The 15,542-nt window shown below is 47.7% G+C and overlaps 1 protein-coding gene across 1 annotated transcript; it reads left to right on the top strand.

The window, feature by feature from the left end:
• Positions 1-12,827: 12,827 nt before the first annotated feature.
• Positions 12,828-13,532, top strand: LOC124663253 (60S ribosomal protein L26-1-like). Its single transcript, XM_047200976.1, has one exon. It carries the CDS (start codon positions 12,861-12,863, stop codon positions 13,332-13,334), a length of 474 nt encoding a protein of 157 aa, XP_047056932.1. The 5' UTR covers positions 12,828-12,860; the 3' UTR covers positions 13,335-13,532.
• The last annotated feature ends 2,010 nt before the right edge of the window (positions 13,533-15,542 follow it).

Here is a 15,542-nt window from a genome sequence, read left to right as displayed (position 1 = left end):
AGAAAGTCCCCTGGACTATAAATATGTATCTAGGGTTTATGAAATAAACAACAACCAACGTTCAACACAAATCAATCTCGGCGCATCGCCAACTCCTTCGTCTCGAGGGTTTCTCCGGTAAGCACCATGCTGCCTAGATCGCATCTTGCGATCTAGGCAGCATAGCTTTATTTACGTTGTTCATGCGTTGCTCGTGCTGAAGCCTTTTTGATGGCGAGCAACGTAGTTATCTTAGATGTGTTAGGGTTAGCATTGTTCTTCGTATCATATGCTCGTCGTAGTGCAACCCTTATACATCTAGCCGCCCTTACACCTATCTTAGGTGTAGGGGCGGCACCCCGCTTGATCATTGTTTAGTAGATCCGATCCGTTACGGTTGCTCCTTGTGCTTCAAGGATTAGTTTAATATCCGCAATAGTTAGGCCTTACAAAGGGTTGGAGGATCCAGCGGCGTGTAGGGTGTAGTTTGCTAGCCCTAGACGGGATGTTCGGGGATCAACCTCGTGTTGGTTTTTAGGCCCTGTCTAGGATCGGCTTACGATCACCGTACGCGAGCGCGAGGCCCAATCGTGAGTAGGATGATCCGATTATGCGGTGAAAACCCTAAATCGTCGTAGATCGCTTTAGCTTTATCTTGATCAAGCGGGACCACCATATATTCGTGCACCTCGTACGAATCATGGGTGGATCGGCTCTTTGAGCCGATTCACGGGACAACCCGAGAGCCGATCGAGGCTCGTATTTAACGTTTACGTGTATGCCATGCAGGAAACTAAGCGAGGCATCATCCAACACCTTCCCGACCGGGTATAGGTCGGGTGGCACGCCCTTGCGACAACATCGGACGTGTAACCGAGAAGGCTTTGCGGGCCGTCGCTCCGAGGGACCGGGGCCAGCCGCAGCCCCGAGTTGTTCCCGGCTCTACGGTGTTGCCGGTCGCTGCCCGCCGGTGGGTTTCGACCGCAACACATTCGGCACGCCCGGTGGGACAATCTTCGACATCCACCGCATCGCCATCTACATCCGAGATGGCGGAAAGCACTCCGGTCAAGTACGAGGATCGGACCGACGAGCTCAAGAAGAAGCATGACGAGATCAAGGCGAGTCCTCGAAGCCGACCTCATCGGCTCTTTCCACGGAACCCGCTCCCATGGCATCGGGTGGAAGGGTTCTCACCGAAGGCGCGCTCGATGGAGTGGACCTGTCCGCCCCGTCGGAAGAACGCACCGGGTCGGCTGCGTCGAGGAGATCAACTTCATGGTGGCTCATTCGGCTGCACCGCCACTCGAGAGCCTGGTGAACACTTTGGAGCGTGTCGCTCTGCGCGTGATCCAGGAAATCATGAGCCATCAGTATTCTCCGTCGGGACCAGCTCTGGGGACTTACAAAGGAGAAATACCACTCCAGTCCCGTCCACCGCTGCCATTCGCGTTGGCAGCACTAGAAGTGCCGAACTCATCGGCATACGTCGTCTACAAGATTGGTGGTGACCCTAGTGACTACCAATTCCTACCTGAGGCGCCCAAGGAGATCCCGCACGGATACAAGTGCGCATACGTGCCGACTGCGAGCACTGGGCACTCTCGAACCAGAGCTGCAACAGCAGGGGTCTGCGGAACAGCGAGGAGGAACGTCGGGAGCAGATCTTGAGAAGCAAACGTGGTTAGCTAAGTACGCCACTCCGACAAACCTCCGGAGCTCAGCTCCTGCGGTTGGCTCGGAAGCTGGAAAAGCAAGCATGGCTGGCTAAGTATGCCACCCCGGCGAATCTTCGGGGTTCGACACCTTCAGCCATCACCGCGGATCAGATTTGTACAATTCTGAAAGATCGGTTCGGCATGATGCCGAAAAGGAAGACGTTCGGCTATACCAAGCCGTACCCCAACGAGTACGAATTGATCCCGCTACCACCCAAATATCGGCTCCCCGACTTCACAAAGTTTAGTGGATCGGATGGTTCCGAGCTCCATCGAGCATGTGAGCCGATATTTGGCACAGCTGGGCACGATCTCGGCATCGGACGAGCTGCGTGTGAGGTTCTTCGCACAATCCCTCACAGGATCGGCTTTCGGGTGGTACACATCGCTGCCACCGAACTCGATCCGGACTTGGAAGCAGTTGGAAGAGCAATTCCACATACAATATCACTCAGAGGCTTCCGAGGCTGGTATTGCCGATCTAGCACAAGTATGACAGAAGCGCGGGGAAACAGTGTCAGAATACATCCAGCGCTTCAGGACCGTGAGGAACCGATGCTATTCGGTTCACGTAAGTGAAAAAGAAGCAGTCGAGTTGGCGGTGGTGGGTCTCTCATCATCGATCAAGGACGTGGCCTCCCAAGCAGACTACCCTTCATTGGCGCACATGGTGCAGAAGCTGTCAGCATATGAACGGCGCCACCCAGATGTTTACCAGGACAAATTCAAGCGAGCGGTGGTCCTGGTCGAGGCAGACGAGGATGAAGGTGCTGCGGGAGATCAAGAGGTAGCAGTGGCTGAATGGGCTCGGGCGGCAAGCCCCGTGTCCTGCAAATGGGTTAAGCCACAAGGCCCTCCAAAAGGGTTCGACTTCGACGTGACCAAAGCTGAGCAGATTTTCGACCTCTTACTCACGGAGAAGCGACTAAAGGTACCCGAAGGCCACAAGATCCCCACGGTGCGAGGAGCTGAACGGAAAGCCATACCGCAAGTGGCATAACACGTTCACCCACACCACTAACGACTGCAGGGTGTGGCGTCGGCGGATCCAAATGGCGATAGAAAAAGGACGACTAATTTTCAACCGAGTACGCCATGAAGGTCGACACACACCCCTTCCCCGCCGTTAACATGGTGGAGTGTACTTACCATGGAGGGTGCCAGCCAGATTTCTCGTGCAATATCAACATGGTGGGACCTGGGCACCACTCTGGTAAGGACGGAGATGAGGGCAGCTGCTCTCATAGCAAAGACACAGAGGAAGCCGCTCCACGCGATCGGCTCCGCCACGACGGCAAGCGCTACGTCACAGAGGGATAAGTGAAGAACATAAGATATCAACGACCTCTCTCTGATCACCTCCTCAACAAGTACGTGAGTCAATATGACCAACGCCGACGATACAACGACGATGATGAAAAGGATCGTCTGGCTAGGGACGACAGGAGACGTCGTCGGCATGATCGCGACGAGGAGCGATATGAGCGCCACGCCAGGGAAAAGTCGAGGGAGCAAGACGACGTGGATAGGCACTGGGACTGCCCCTTCTTCGGACACTCGCTGGGATTCGGGAATGAGCCGATTGCCTACAATCGGCAATTGCCCGAATGTAAACAAAAGAAGAAGGATGCGGCTAACGTGTCCGTGTTCAAACGTCTAGGGCCTCTCCCGCCTCGGAACAAGCATGCCGAGTCCGCTCGGGTGGAAGATCTCGAGGAACTAGAGGACGATGATGAAGAAGACAAGTATCATCGGCCAAGGTGGTGCCCCGATGGGCTCAGCCGTTCCCGAAGCGAAGGGTTCAGCGTCTGCGTGGGTTGGAGGAAGCCGAAAGGTTATACCTACACACGTTGAGGAAGGCACGGCTCGATCCGGCCGCCAAAATTCAGCGAACCCTCGGACGAAGAAGGTCGGCCACAAAGAAAAGAGTGGCGCCCCAAGCAAAGGAAAGCCGATGATGAGACATCGGCTGGCACAAACATGGTGCTCGTCCTTCCAACGGAGTTTGGTGCTCCAGGATTACACGAGGCACCCAATTTCGACGACTGCGAGCGCATCAACGTGACACAGGATGGGACTAAGTTGGTCTTATCCACGGGCCCGACCGTGTAGCGAACGCAGCGTCTATGGACAAACGTGGCGATGCCGATCCAGGAGATCGGCCCCAAGGATTTATGGAGGAACATTACAAAACCTTCATTGAGCAATTCAACGTGGAGGCCGATTCCAGCAACCGGCCAAAATTATCCTCACTGTACATTCTACCTGGGTTCAACATTCGATCCAACAGGGAATACCTGAAGAGCCGATACCATCAAATCCCTTGAAAGAATCGGCTCGGGGGGCACCTAGGTGGATAAAACACGAGGATATGCAGTAGAAGCGTCTTTCAAATGCCCAGCAGCCCAAAGATATCCTTTGATGATGGGTATTGAAGTATGGGGGCCGATACATAAATCGGACGTAAAAAAAAAATCATCAAAAAAATTTAAGCACAGCCGATGCGCAGACATCGACTTAAGGATAGAAAGATGCATGACCATCGACTCCAGAGGTATAAATGTTATAAGCAGAGGGTCAATCGACTCAATGGAGTGGTTTGGTGGCTCAGATCCTCTCTTCAAGAACCTCCGGATTCTTTTTGCGAGTATTCGAGTCCGCAGTATCAGCTGGGGCAAGTTTGAGGGATCATGACCCTGACCAATGCCAAGAGCAGGCATGGACGTGCAGATCAGGTTAAGGATGGGTTGCATCAAATCCGCCAAAGGAAAGGAGCCGATCTGACCAGCAAGGCGCAAGAAGTGGACTGAAGAAGCTCGGGGGGCAGCTCACCCTGAAGGTTCTCTGCTCTAGGGAGCCGATTTTGTTGAAATCGGCTGGCTCTGCATCATGACTTGGAAACCGATGGTGACACGTTTGGTTAGCCCACTGCTATTCTCGCCTTGATGGAGGCTCGGGGGGCAACTGACTGCATAGATATTCTGTTCTTAAGAAGCCGATTGAGATTTCATCGGATGGCCCTCCATCATAACCCTTTTTCAAGGGGATTGGGCAGGTTTGAAGAGTATCACTGAATATCTGAATGTCCAGGGGTATCGGCTTCAGCATCAAGTCGTTTCAGCAGCGGTTCTGGGCTCTCTTAAAGGCGTTGGTCTGCCTCATTGTCCACCAGAGCTCAAAGTTATCGGTCGAAAAAGGTGAAAGATAGATCGTGAAGGATGGATATGTTAACATCAGCTTTTGAGCATTGATCAAGTTCACGATCACTCCAACGTCAAAGAGATGAAGAATGGATCATGAGAGACCGATGCGTTGTCATCGGCTCATTGAGCATTGGCTAAGTGACGATCGGCGGGATCAGTATGAAGGGAAATCGGCTAAGCTGGCATAAAGGAAATCGGCAAAATCAAATTGGGGAATTTCTTCATTGATAAACGAGATTTCTTACATAGAAGAGCCGATTGCTCTCAAAAGGGAGTACTAAGGGGATACATTGCCCCGTCTACTACTACTGATCCTATGCTAAGGGTCCTATCTACGGGCCGTCGCTGCACTCGTCGTCACCCTCGTCGCCGTTGTCGGCGCTGCTCCCGGCGGGCTCGTCGTCGCTGCTGTAGCGGCCGCCGGCAGGACCTTCGTTGTCCTCATCCTCCTCGTCGTCGTCGTCGTCGTCGCTGTCGTAGTCACTAAGATTCCCCGGCCAGGGGCAGTGGCGCTTGGCCGGCGGCTCGTCGGAGGGGCTGTCGTCGTCGTCCTCCTCCTCCTCCTCCTCCTCCTCCTCCTTCACCTCCTCGGAGGAGGTGAAGTCATCCCAGGAGAAGCGATCGTCATCGCTCTCCTCCTCCGATTCCCCGTCGGCGAGGAAGCGGAGGTCGCTCTCCCCGTCCGTCGAGGATTTGTCATCCTCGGACCAGATGGAGAAGTCATGGCCCGGCTCCTCCCCGGCCTCTATGGCGCGGCGGGTGTTGGCCGCATGGACCTCTTGTGGGTCCCGTTCTGGCGTCGGCTCGTGGGAGGAAGAGGACTCGAGGGAAAGTCCCGATGAGGTGGAGGAAGAAGAAGACATGGTGCGCGAAGGGCTTTTGGAGTGCTAATGCGGAGAGGATGAGGAGGAGAACTGTTCGGTGCGGTTAAATAAAAGAAGTGGGGATTTAATGTTCGAACAGGTTTTCGAGGAGGTGGTGCCAAAAACTGTCAAATCGTGCAGAGAAGTTGGGAAGGCAAGTCGTCATGATGAAAAATACTGCGACGGTTCTGCTCTGCCACGACATGACCCCTTGGAGGAAAAAACATAGTGGTTTTGAAATTATCATTACCAAAACCAGGGGGGCATGTGTTATCACCAGATTTTGGCCAAATCAGGAGATGGGCCGTAGATGAGATGGGCTTGAAGGTTAAACGCGTGGAGGATCTCTGAAGCGGCCTGACACGAAGAAGTTGGGCTAAATTGCCCATGTATCTTTATTACAGTAGATCGCATCTTAATTTAGAAGTTAGAGTTTTACCCGTGCACGGTTAGGTGCACGCCTGAATTAGAAAGTCCCCTGGACTATAAATATGTATCTAGGGTTTATGAAATAAACAACAACCAACGTTCAACACAAATCAATCTCGGCGCATCGCCAACTCCTTCGTCTCGAGGGTTTCTCCTGGTAAGCACCATGCTGCCTAGATCGCATCTTGCGATCTAGGCAGCATAAGCTTTATTTACGTTGTTCATGCGTTGCTCGTGCTCGAAGCCTTTTTGATGGCGAGCAACGTAGTTATCTTAGATGTGTTAGGGTTAGCATTGTTCTTCGTATCATATGCTGTCGTAGTGAAACCCTTATACATCTAGCCGCCCTTACACCTATCTTAGGTGTAGGGGCGGCACCCCGCTTGATCATTGTTCAGTAGATCCGATCCGTTACGGTTGCTCCTTGTTCTTCAAGGATTAGTTTAATATCCGCAAGGCCTTACAAAGGGTTGGAGGATCCAGCGGCGTGTAGGGTGTAGTTTGCTAGCCCTAGACAGGATGTTCCGGGGATCAACCTCGTGTTGGTTTTTAGGCCCTGTCTAGGATCGGCTTACGATCACCGTACGCGAGCGCGAGGCCCAATCGTGAGTAGGATGATCCGATTATGCGGTGAAAACCCTAAATCGTCGTAGATCGCTTTAGCTTTATCTTGATCAAGCAGGACCACCATATATTCGTGCACCTCGTACGAATCATGGGTGGATCGGCTCTTTGAGCCGATTCACGGGACAACTCGAGAGCCGATCGAGGCTCGTATTTAATGTTTACGTGTATGCCATGCGGAAACTAAGCGAGGCATCATCCAACACCTTCCCGACCGGTATAGGTCAGGTGGCACGCCCTTGCGACAGGCATCGGACGTGTAACCAGAAGGCTTTGTGGGCCGTCGCTCTGAGGGACTGGGGCCAGCCGCAGCCCTGAGTTGTTCCCGGCTCTACGGTGTTGCCAGTCGCTGCCCGCCGGTGGGTTTCTGACCGCAACACCTCGTCTCCGTGCCCTCCGGTTGTCCCGCTCCTTACTCTTACTATCTTGTGATTGTTCCTTTGCTTGTTGCACTTGTTCTAGGATCATTGTAGGATCACCAACACCACTAAAGGAATCACTTTTATCTTCCGTTGCACTAAAATTGAAAAAGACTAAAACTTGGCGTAGCAACCATTCACCCCCCCTCTTGTTCGCTACGATCCATTCAGCCTCCTTGGGTGCGGCCAAGGTGGTGGTGTTGTGGTGGCCGGCCCCCTCCCCTTGGCCCCTCATTATATAGGTGGAACCCCCAAGTGTTGGACTACAAGTCTTTGAATAAGACCCCAACCCAAAACCTTCCATGTGTAGGGAAACCTACCCAAGGTGGGATTCCCACCTCAAGTGGGACTCCCACCCTTCCATGAGGGGTGGCCGGCCCCCTTGGTGGAGTCCACTTGGGACTCCACCCCTCTAGGGTTGGCCGGCCATGGGTGGTGGAGTCCCTTCGGGACTCCGCCTTCCAAAGTGATTTCTTCCGGACTTTTCTAGAACCTTCCATAAATGCACCGGATCATTTTCAAACTTATAAAATGCTATATATGAATCTTATTCTCCGGACCATTCCGGAACTCCTCGTGATGTCCGGGATCCCATCCGAGACTTCGAACAAAACTTCGAACTCCATTCCATATTCAAGTTCTACTAATACGACATCAAACCTTAAGTGTGTCACCCTACGGTTCGCGAACTATGTAGACATGGTTGAGAACTCTCTCCGACCAATAACCAATAGCGGGATCTGGAGATCCATAATGGCTCCCACATATTCAACGATGACTTAGTGATCGAGTGAACCATTCACATACGATACCAATTCCCTTTGTCACGCGATATTTTACTTGTCCGAGGTTTGATAATCGGTATCTCTCTATACCTTGTTCAACCTCGTCTCCTGACAAGTACTCTTTACTCGTACCGTGGTATGTGGTCTTTTATGAACTTATTCATATGCTTGCAAGCTAATTAGACGACATTCCACCGAGAGGGCCCAGAGTATATCTATCCGTCATCGGGATGGACAAATCCCACTGTTGATCCATATGCCTCAACTCATACTTTCCGGATACTTAATCCCACCTTTATAACCACCCATTTACGCGAGTGGCGTTTGATGTAATCAAAGTACCTTTCCGGTATAAGTGATTTACATGATCTCATGGTCGAAAGGACTAGGTAACTATGTATCGAAAGATTATAGCAAATAACTTAATGACGTGATCTTATGCTACGCTTAAATGGGTGTGTCCATTACATCATCCATATAATGATATAACCTTGTTATTAATAACATCCAATGTTCATGATTATGAAACTAATCATCTATTAATCAACAAGCTAGTTAAGAGGCTTACTATGGACTCATAGTTGTTTACATAACACACATGTATCAATGTTTCGGTTAATACAATTATAGCATGGTATATAAACATTTATCATAAACACAAAGATATATAATAACCACTTTTATTATTGCCTCTTGGGCATATCTCCAACAAGTTTTACTCTTACAAAGCTCTTACTTTGATTATTCAAGCTTCCTTTTATAGTTAACTTTGGTTTAAGTATAGAGTACTACAAGAGTATCAAACTTAGCCTAAACAATCAAAGCTAGTTAGCACCCCTCATGACTAGTTGCTAGTGCTAACAAATAAAAATGACTACTCTAGATGGGAACATGTGAAATTAAATGACTTTGAAAGATTTTGAAGGTGAATGTGACTTGAATGACATGATGAATTTGATAAAAACTGATGATTGGGTTCGGATGCGATACCATTCCAATTTACAAGTACCCCCACAATACCTGATTATGGGTAGGGCTTAACTAGAAGTTTATGTGTAATAGTATGGGTTCCCTCTAAACAAGCGTCATAGGGGTTATGCCGAGGCTGCCTCCGTTAAAAGTGAAATGATGTGAAATGACGTGAAATGAGGTGAATGTCCGGTCCAAGCCCCGTGCGGCTCCTGAGCCGACGGCTTGTCTTCACCGGGAGGCCAAGCTCATGGGGAGAGGTGCCTATACTAGGATATGTAAGTGAAAGGTTATGGTTGATGATCCGCGTACTGAGTTACGATTATTCAGGGTTATCCCTGACGGATGTAATCAAATGTTGTGGCACAAGTGTGCAACCTCTGCAGATTGTAAATCTATTCGAATAGCCGTGTCCACGGTTACAGACGATTGGAAAGGCCATCCTGTTCTGTTGTCAGATATTTTATGAACTGAATGGTGACATGAATGGTGAACTTGAATTGAATCACAACTGAGTTGTGGGAATGACACTAATGTTCCCACTTGAGTTAGTTAGCAAATGATGAGTCTCTTACTAAATGCTTATGAACTAAAATTGGCTTTATGCAAATAAACCTAGAGCTTAGAACCCTTGAATAAAATTGATAAGTAATTACCTTAGAGTTAGTTTGCGAGTACTTTAAAAAGTACTCACGGCTGTGTCCCTGGCTATTCAAATGGCCAGACTATGAAGAGGAGCAGCAGTACGAGGATGACGGCCAGCAAGACGTCTACATCAACTAGGAGTTCTTCTAACGTCAAGCGTTGGCCTGTGGATTAGATAGTCCACCTCTATTACGCTTCCGCTACTTGTGTTGTTCGTTGATCAATAGATCAACTATTGTTGTAATATTTGGATCATGTGATCTACGTTTGTAAGACGATTATGGGTTGTAATGAATGTTGACTTATGATATCAACTGTTATGTCTCGCAACAACAATATTCCTGGGATTGCGATGAATGGCATAATAGGCATCTGGACCTAAAAATCCGGGTGTTGACACCCATACTCCATGATGGGATAGCTCCATTGATGCACATCTTCACATGTCCATTATCATCAAATGGACGGCAAGCTTCAAGCATGTGATCCACTTGAGATGCTCATCTTGAACTTACCCAACTCAACCTTGATGACGATCACCACTTGCCGTCATCCTCTCATGGGCTATATGAGATATCACTTTTGATGCATGCCCATGGAAAGATACCTAACCCACATAGACAACACAAGGGCGCACATATATGATGGGTTAGTTCATGAAGCATAATTGACAAGGCTTACCATACCACATGACTTCACGTGGCACATTCTTCATGCTTCATGTGTTGACCAAACTTGAATCTATTCTTCACTCTTTGTATTGGTCAACCTTGTATCTTCTCATGCTCTAACATACTATCTTGAGGTTTATAAAGAATTCTTCATTTGTTTTCATGCTCTAAATTTTAGTCAACCATAGCTCAACTTATGAGACTACCATGACACCGACTTAGAGCCATAACTTGAATTCTTCACTTGGAATCAAGCTCTCAAGATCCTGATCATTCATTGCTTATCACATAAGCTAGATCATGGATAATATTGAGTTCCACATAAGAACTCTATCTTCATTTCTTCTTCTTGATCATATCACATATATATCTTCAAATCGATGATCTTGATGCCAATACACAAGGTATATCTTTATCTTCATGGCATCCATACTTGAATCCAACACATGGAATACAAGTAGTACCTATGAAATATTCCTTCATATAAACTCAATGAAAACAGTAGTCCATAGGGGTTGTCATTAATTACCAAAACCACACATAGGGGCAATATACCCTTACAATCTCCCCCATTTTGGTAATTGATGACAACCACAATAAGAGGGTTTATATAATGAATATTAGAAACAAGTATGCAACTTATCCGAGAGAGAAATGTCTTGAGATTTTGCACTGGTTTCCTTACCCCTTCAAGCTGGAAGAAGGGGCTTATATAGGCGTCCCGGAAAAGTAGCCGTTTCTAGCCGTTTTTCACTTCAGACTCGAGCCACCCGGTAGCTGACCCGACTGGGCCACGTACCGGACTGCCCGATAGCAGCACCCGGTAGACCGGGCTGGCTGCCGGGTTCCCTTCGCTTCGGCTTCTCCTGTCAGTTCGGAAGCAGCACCCGGTGTACCGGGCTAGCTACCGACTTTTCCGGTAGCAGCACCCGGTATACCGGGCTGACTACCGATTTTTCCTGGAGCTTCTTTTTGTCTTCGTCTTCTCGGCACTTCTTCCTCTCAACATTTTTGGTGTGCAGATTATGTGTATATGTGGCTTTGGCAAACACTTCTTTATAGACAACCGGTCAACACACCATCATTAGTTTAGAACAACAATTGGGGGGTCTCTCTTCATCTCGCATCCTTGTATCCAACTACAAGACCTTTCTTGCCGCCTTGCATTCCCATATGTGGACTAAAACCTGTGTACATACTTATAGATACTATTAGTTCACACAATAGCACCGGTGTCATTGTTAACCAAAATAATGGTTAAGGGAAAATACCCTTACAATTACCAAAACCACACATGCATGGGGGCTCTATGCACTTTCAGGTTTATATTGAACTCTCGAGGAATTGGCTTCGAAGCTGGATTCTCCCTTCTCCTCCTCTAGCAACCTGCAAAATAAAGTTCTTACCTTGTTTTGTTAACTCCACCGTGTGGTTGTCAAGCACAAGGTTTCGTATTAGTAATAGAAAATACAAGTAAGAAATAAAGTAAAGTAAGAAACAAATAAAGACTAAGGGTATTTGTAATTTATGTATGTGTATGTAGAGATAGTATTTTTGGTATTTTTAGATTAAATAATAGTGTATAATATAAAGCAAGGCAAAAGTGTTGGAAATGTGTTTGATTTAAAATGGACCGGGGTTCATGGGTTCACTTATCTACTCTCTTTTTAAGTTGTAGTGGACACTAACAATTCATCAATGGTGTAAAATTGGTGGAACTTCAATATGTTTTGATAATCATTCATATGGGCATTACGTCCTAACATAGAGATGATGCAATACATCCCACTTATACTCTCCAAGCAATTTGAAATTAAGAATCAACAGAGTGCAGATTTAAGCAGTATGCCATAATGTTTGAATATTAATTGTGCTATCTTGAACAAACAAGTTTACCACAATGTGACGTGATAAACATAGCACGTGTATTCACTTTATCGCTATTGCGGCAGCAAAAAAAAAGGTAAACACCTTAGTAGATCATGAATTTGTTGTCACTATATAATGATTCCCGGGATGCATCAAGCACCACCAAAACAAATCCGAAGCATCGTGTATGTATGTATGTAAATAGACAAGTCTTACATACAACCAGAGCATCGGGCAAATATCCAAATAGCCAAAATTTACGCATTGCCGACCTACTGCAAACACTGAACCCACCCAGTGCTTCGTTTCTTTCTGTATATACTCCTTTTTGTTAAAGCTTATAATACTCTTGATACTCTTGAGTCTGCAGGGGCCGATTTTTCTGCAGAACAGAAAGGGCCAACAGTCTTTTACTCCAACATAGGCCCGAGAGTTGTCGAAACACAGCAAAACCCTGGCCCAACAACCCATTCCACCAAAACAAATCCCCACCGTCCACCCGCGCATCGAACGCCTTCGCGCCGCCCCGCAAATAAACCCTAGTACCAAACCACCTATATATTCCCCTTCCACCACAGCGTCCCGCCGCCTCCACACACTCCTCCCCACCCAGAACCCTAGCCGCCGCCGCCGCCGCCGCCGCCGCCCAGGTAAGGGTTCCCCTACCACCACCCCCCGCCGCCGCCATGAAGCGCAACCCCCGCGTCACGAGCTCCCGCCGGAAGTGCCGCAAGGCGCACTTCACGGCGCCCTCGTCCGTGCGCCGCGTGCTCATGTCCGCCGCGCTCTCCTCGGAGCTCCGCCACAAGTACAACGTGCGCTCCGTCCCCATCCGCAAGGACGACGAGGTGCAGGTCGTCCGCGGCACCTACAAGGGCCGCGAGGGCAAGGTGGTGCAGGTCTACCGCCGCCGCTGGGTCATCCACGTCGAGCGGATCACCAGGGAGAAGGTCAACGGCTCCACCGTCAACGTCGGCATCCACCCCTCCAAGGTCGTCGTCACCAAGCTCAAGCTCGACAAGGACCGCAAGGCGCTCCTCGACCGCAAGGCCCGCGGCCGCGCCGCCGACAAGGCCAAGGGCAAGTTCACCGCCGACGATGTCGCCGCCGCCGCCGGGGGTGCCACAGCCACCGGAGCCTCGCTCCAGGAGATCGACTAAGTGCTTGCGCGCCTGGATCTGTCTTGCCGGTTGCAAAATTACTGCTCTCTCTATCTAGCTTTTTAAGCACCGTGTCTTGTTAGGATGAAAACTTGCTACTTTATTCGTCGTATCCAAGAGAGTTTTGGAACCTTTGATGTGAATCTATCATGTGGCTCTGCGTTTGATTTTGATATCAAGACTTCATTATATGGTTAATACCTACCTGGTGCTTTTGTTCCTTGCTGTGATCTGGTTAATATTATTATTTTACCATATGACTCTGTATGTGCTACTTCATTATTAGCTGTATCACACGTTAGCTCTCAGATTGTCTTTACATTTTTAATCCGATTGCACCATTTAAGGGAAGTGTGTAGCGTTAATTAACTCAGAACTATTTAGGTTGCTATTTGTTCCAGCTCATTTAGGTAATTTGTTTGGCGTTCCTGAGTTAGATGCCCTCACGCATAATATGAATTACACCTGTAGTACTTACTTTATTTAGGTGCTAGTCTTGCAAATCATTTGTGACCCAGTAGATGGCTGCCTATGTTGATTGCCCAGTAGTCTGATGTCATGTAGCATTAGTTTTCAATGAACTTGCATTGTGCATTTTGTCACAGCACCTTTTACAAATAAAAAGTTTCCACTTCTTTGTTTTGTTTGTTATGGATTTGGCTCATGTTTCTCTACACAGGGCTGATTCTGTTGAGTATCATGTCCTGGCTTATGTTTTCATAAACATCCATAGTAACTTTTAGAGGTTGTTCAATAGCTATACCTGTGGTAACAATGATGAGATGGGCGGGTTCCTGGCTTTTGTTTTCATAAGTATCCATAGTAACTTTTAGAGGTTTCTGCCAATGTTCAGTAGCTATACCCGTGGTAACAATGATCATATTGCAAGGAGGAATATTAAGTATGTTGCATTGCATGCAATCTTTCCTTCTTTTGGTTGCTTTTGCATATTCTGGTTCCACTCCAGTTGCATAGCAGCTTCACATAAGAACTTCAAATCTGAACGGACAAAACAAAAAAGTAACCGATCATGGTTGTCATTTGCCTGAGCGTTGCTTGATCCTAGACAGTGATAGATGGGAACGATGTTGGCCATTTCTAGCTTATTTGGGTCGTTTTTTCTGGATTTAGAAGAGTTCCTCTATGCAGTGATGTTTCTGTTAAATATCCTGGCCTAGTGTTCATTCCCATATGCATCTATTTCTTTCATCATGTGTAAAGTAAAATTATCATATTTGCTGCATGCATATTCTTCATTTGGCAGCTTTCATGTTCCATTCCAAGTTCATCCTACATTGTCTGATAATAAGTTCTGTATTAGCTCTCTTCTCAACAAATCTTCAAATCTTAACAGAACAAAACAAATTAATCAATGACTTCATACTTGAATTTGACCTGGGACAAACAATTTGGATGTTGAATCAGTCACTAACATCAAATTGGATGCATGCCTTCCTGAACATTACTCCTTTCTAGCTTCTGGTTTCCACCTCACCGATTGATCACCTGAAACTATACCTGTATTGTAAACGGGAATGCTGACAGTTGTCACTCTGTGGAGTTGGTGCCATAAACTGATATAAATGACATTATGAATGAAGTACCACAGCGGTTGTATATGAGCAATTTATTTAGTGGACAATTAGATGTCCGGGGCAGTGCTCATCTATCTGCAGATGATTGTCGTGGCTAGACCTGTTTTGATTGTCCAGTAACCTGTTGTGCATTTAGCATGATTGCCTTAAGATGAAGTCTGAAATTCCAGTCGTCATGGTCAATTCTTTGCTTGGTTTGTTATGTTTCTGTTACTTCAGGTAGCGGTTTAATACTCGCTGTCAGATCGTAGCTATTAGCTAATACCACATAATTTGTATACTTAGGATACAATTGTAATATCTTGAACCCCTTCGTCCTTCAGCATGCCAAACTACAAGTTGTGAAGTTTGATCTCTGCGTTGCCATAACAACCTCGACGATGTCCTTTGTGTGTGTGTGTGATTCCTTTGTGTGTGATTCAAAAATGCCAAGCCCCGTCGTGTCTTCTGTTTCCTTGCTGCCTCGTGCCTTCGCATCTATCTATGCAGATTAAAAGCATCTCTAGCAGAGCTAGTATATCTCCAAACCGAAAAGGTGGAGTTCGGTCAGTTTAGATGGTTTTTGTCGCGGCGTAGATTAGAAACCGAACTCACCGAGCCGAAAATCGAACGT

The sequence above is a fragment of the Lolium rigidum genome, chromosome 6 (assembly GCF_022539505.1).
Source record: "Lolium rigidum isolate FL_2022 chromosome 6, APGP_CSIRO_Lrig_0.1, whole genome shotgun sequence".
In the NCBI taxonomy this organism is placed as follows: domain Eukaryota; kingdom Viridiplantae; phylum Streptophyta; class Magnoliopsida; order Poales; family Poaceae; genus Lolium; species Lolium rigidum.
The sequence above is the reverse complement of the archived record's forward strand: the minus strand, read 5'-3'. Positions and strand labels throughout refer to the sequence as shown.

Excerpts from the sequence above, each read along its gene's own strand:
- LOC124663253 (XM_047200976.1), top strand. The coding sequence starts at position 12,861 with ATGAAGCGCAACCCCCGCGTCACGAGCTCCCGCCGGAAGTGCCGCAAG.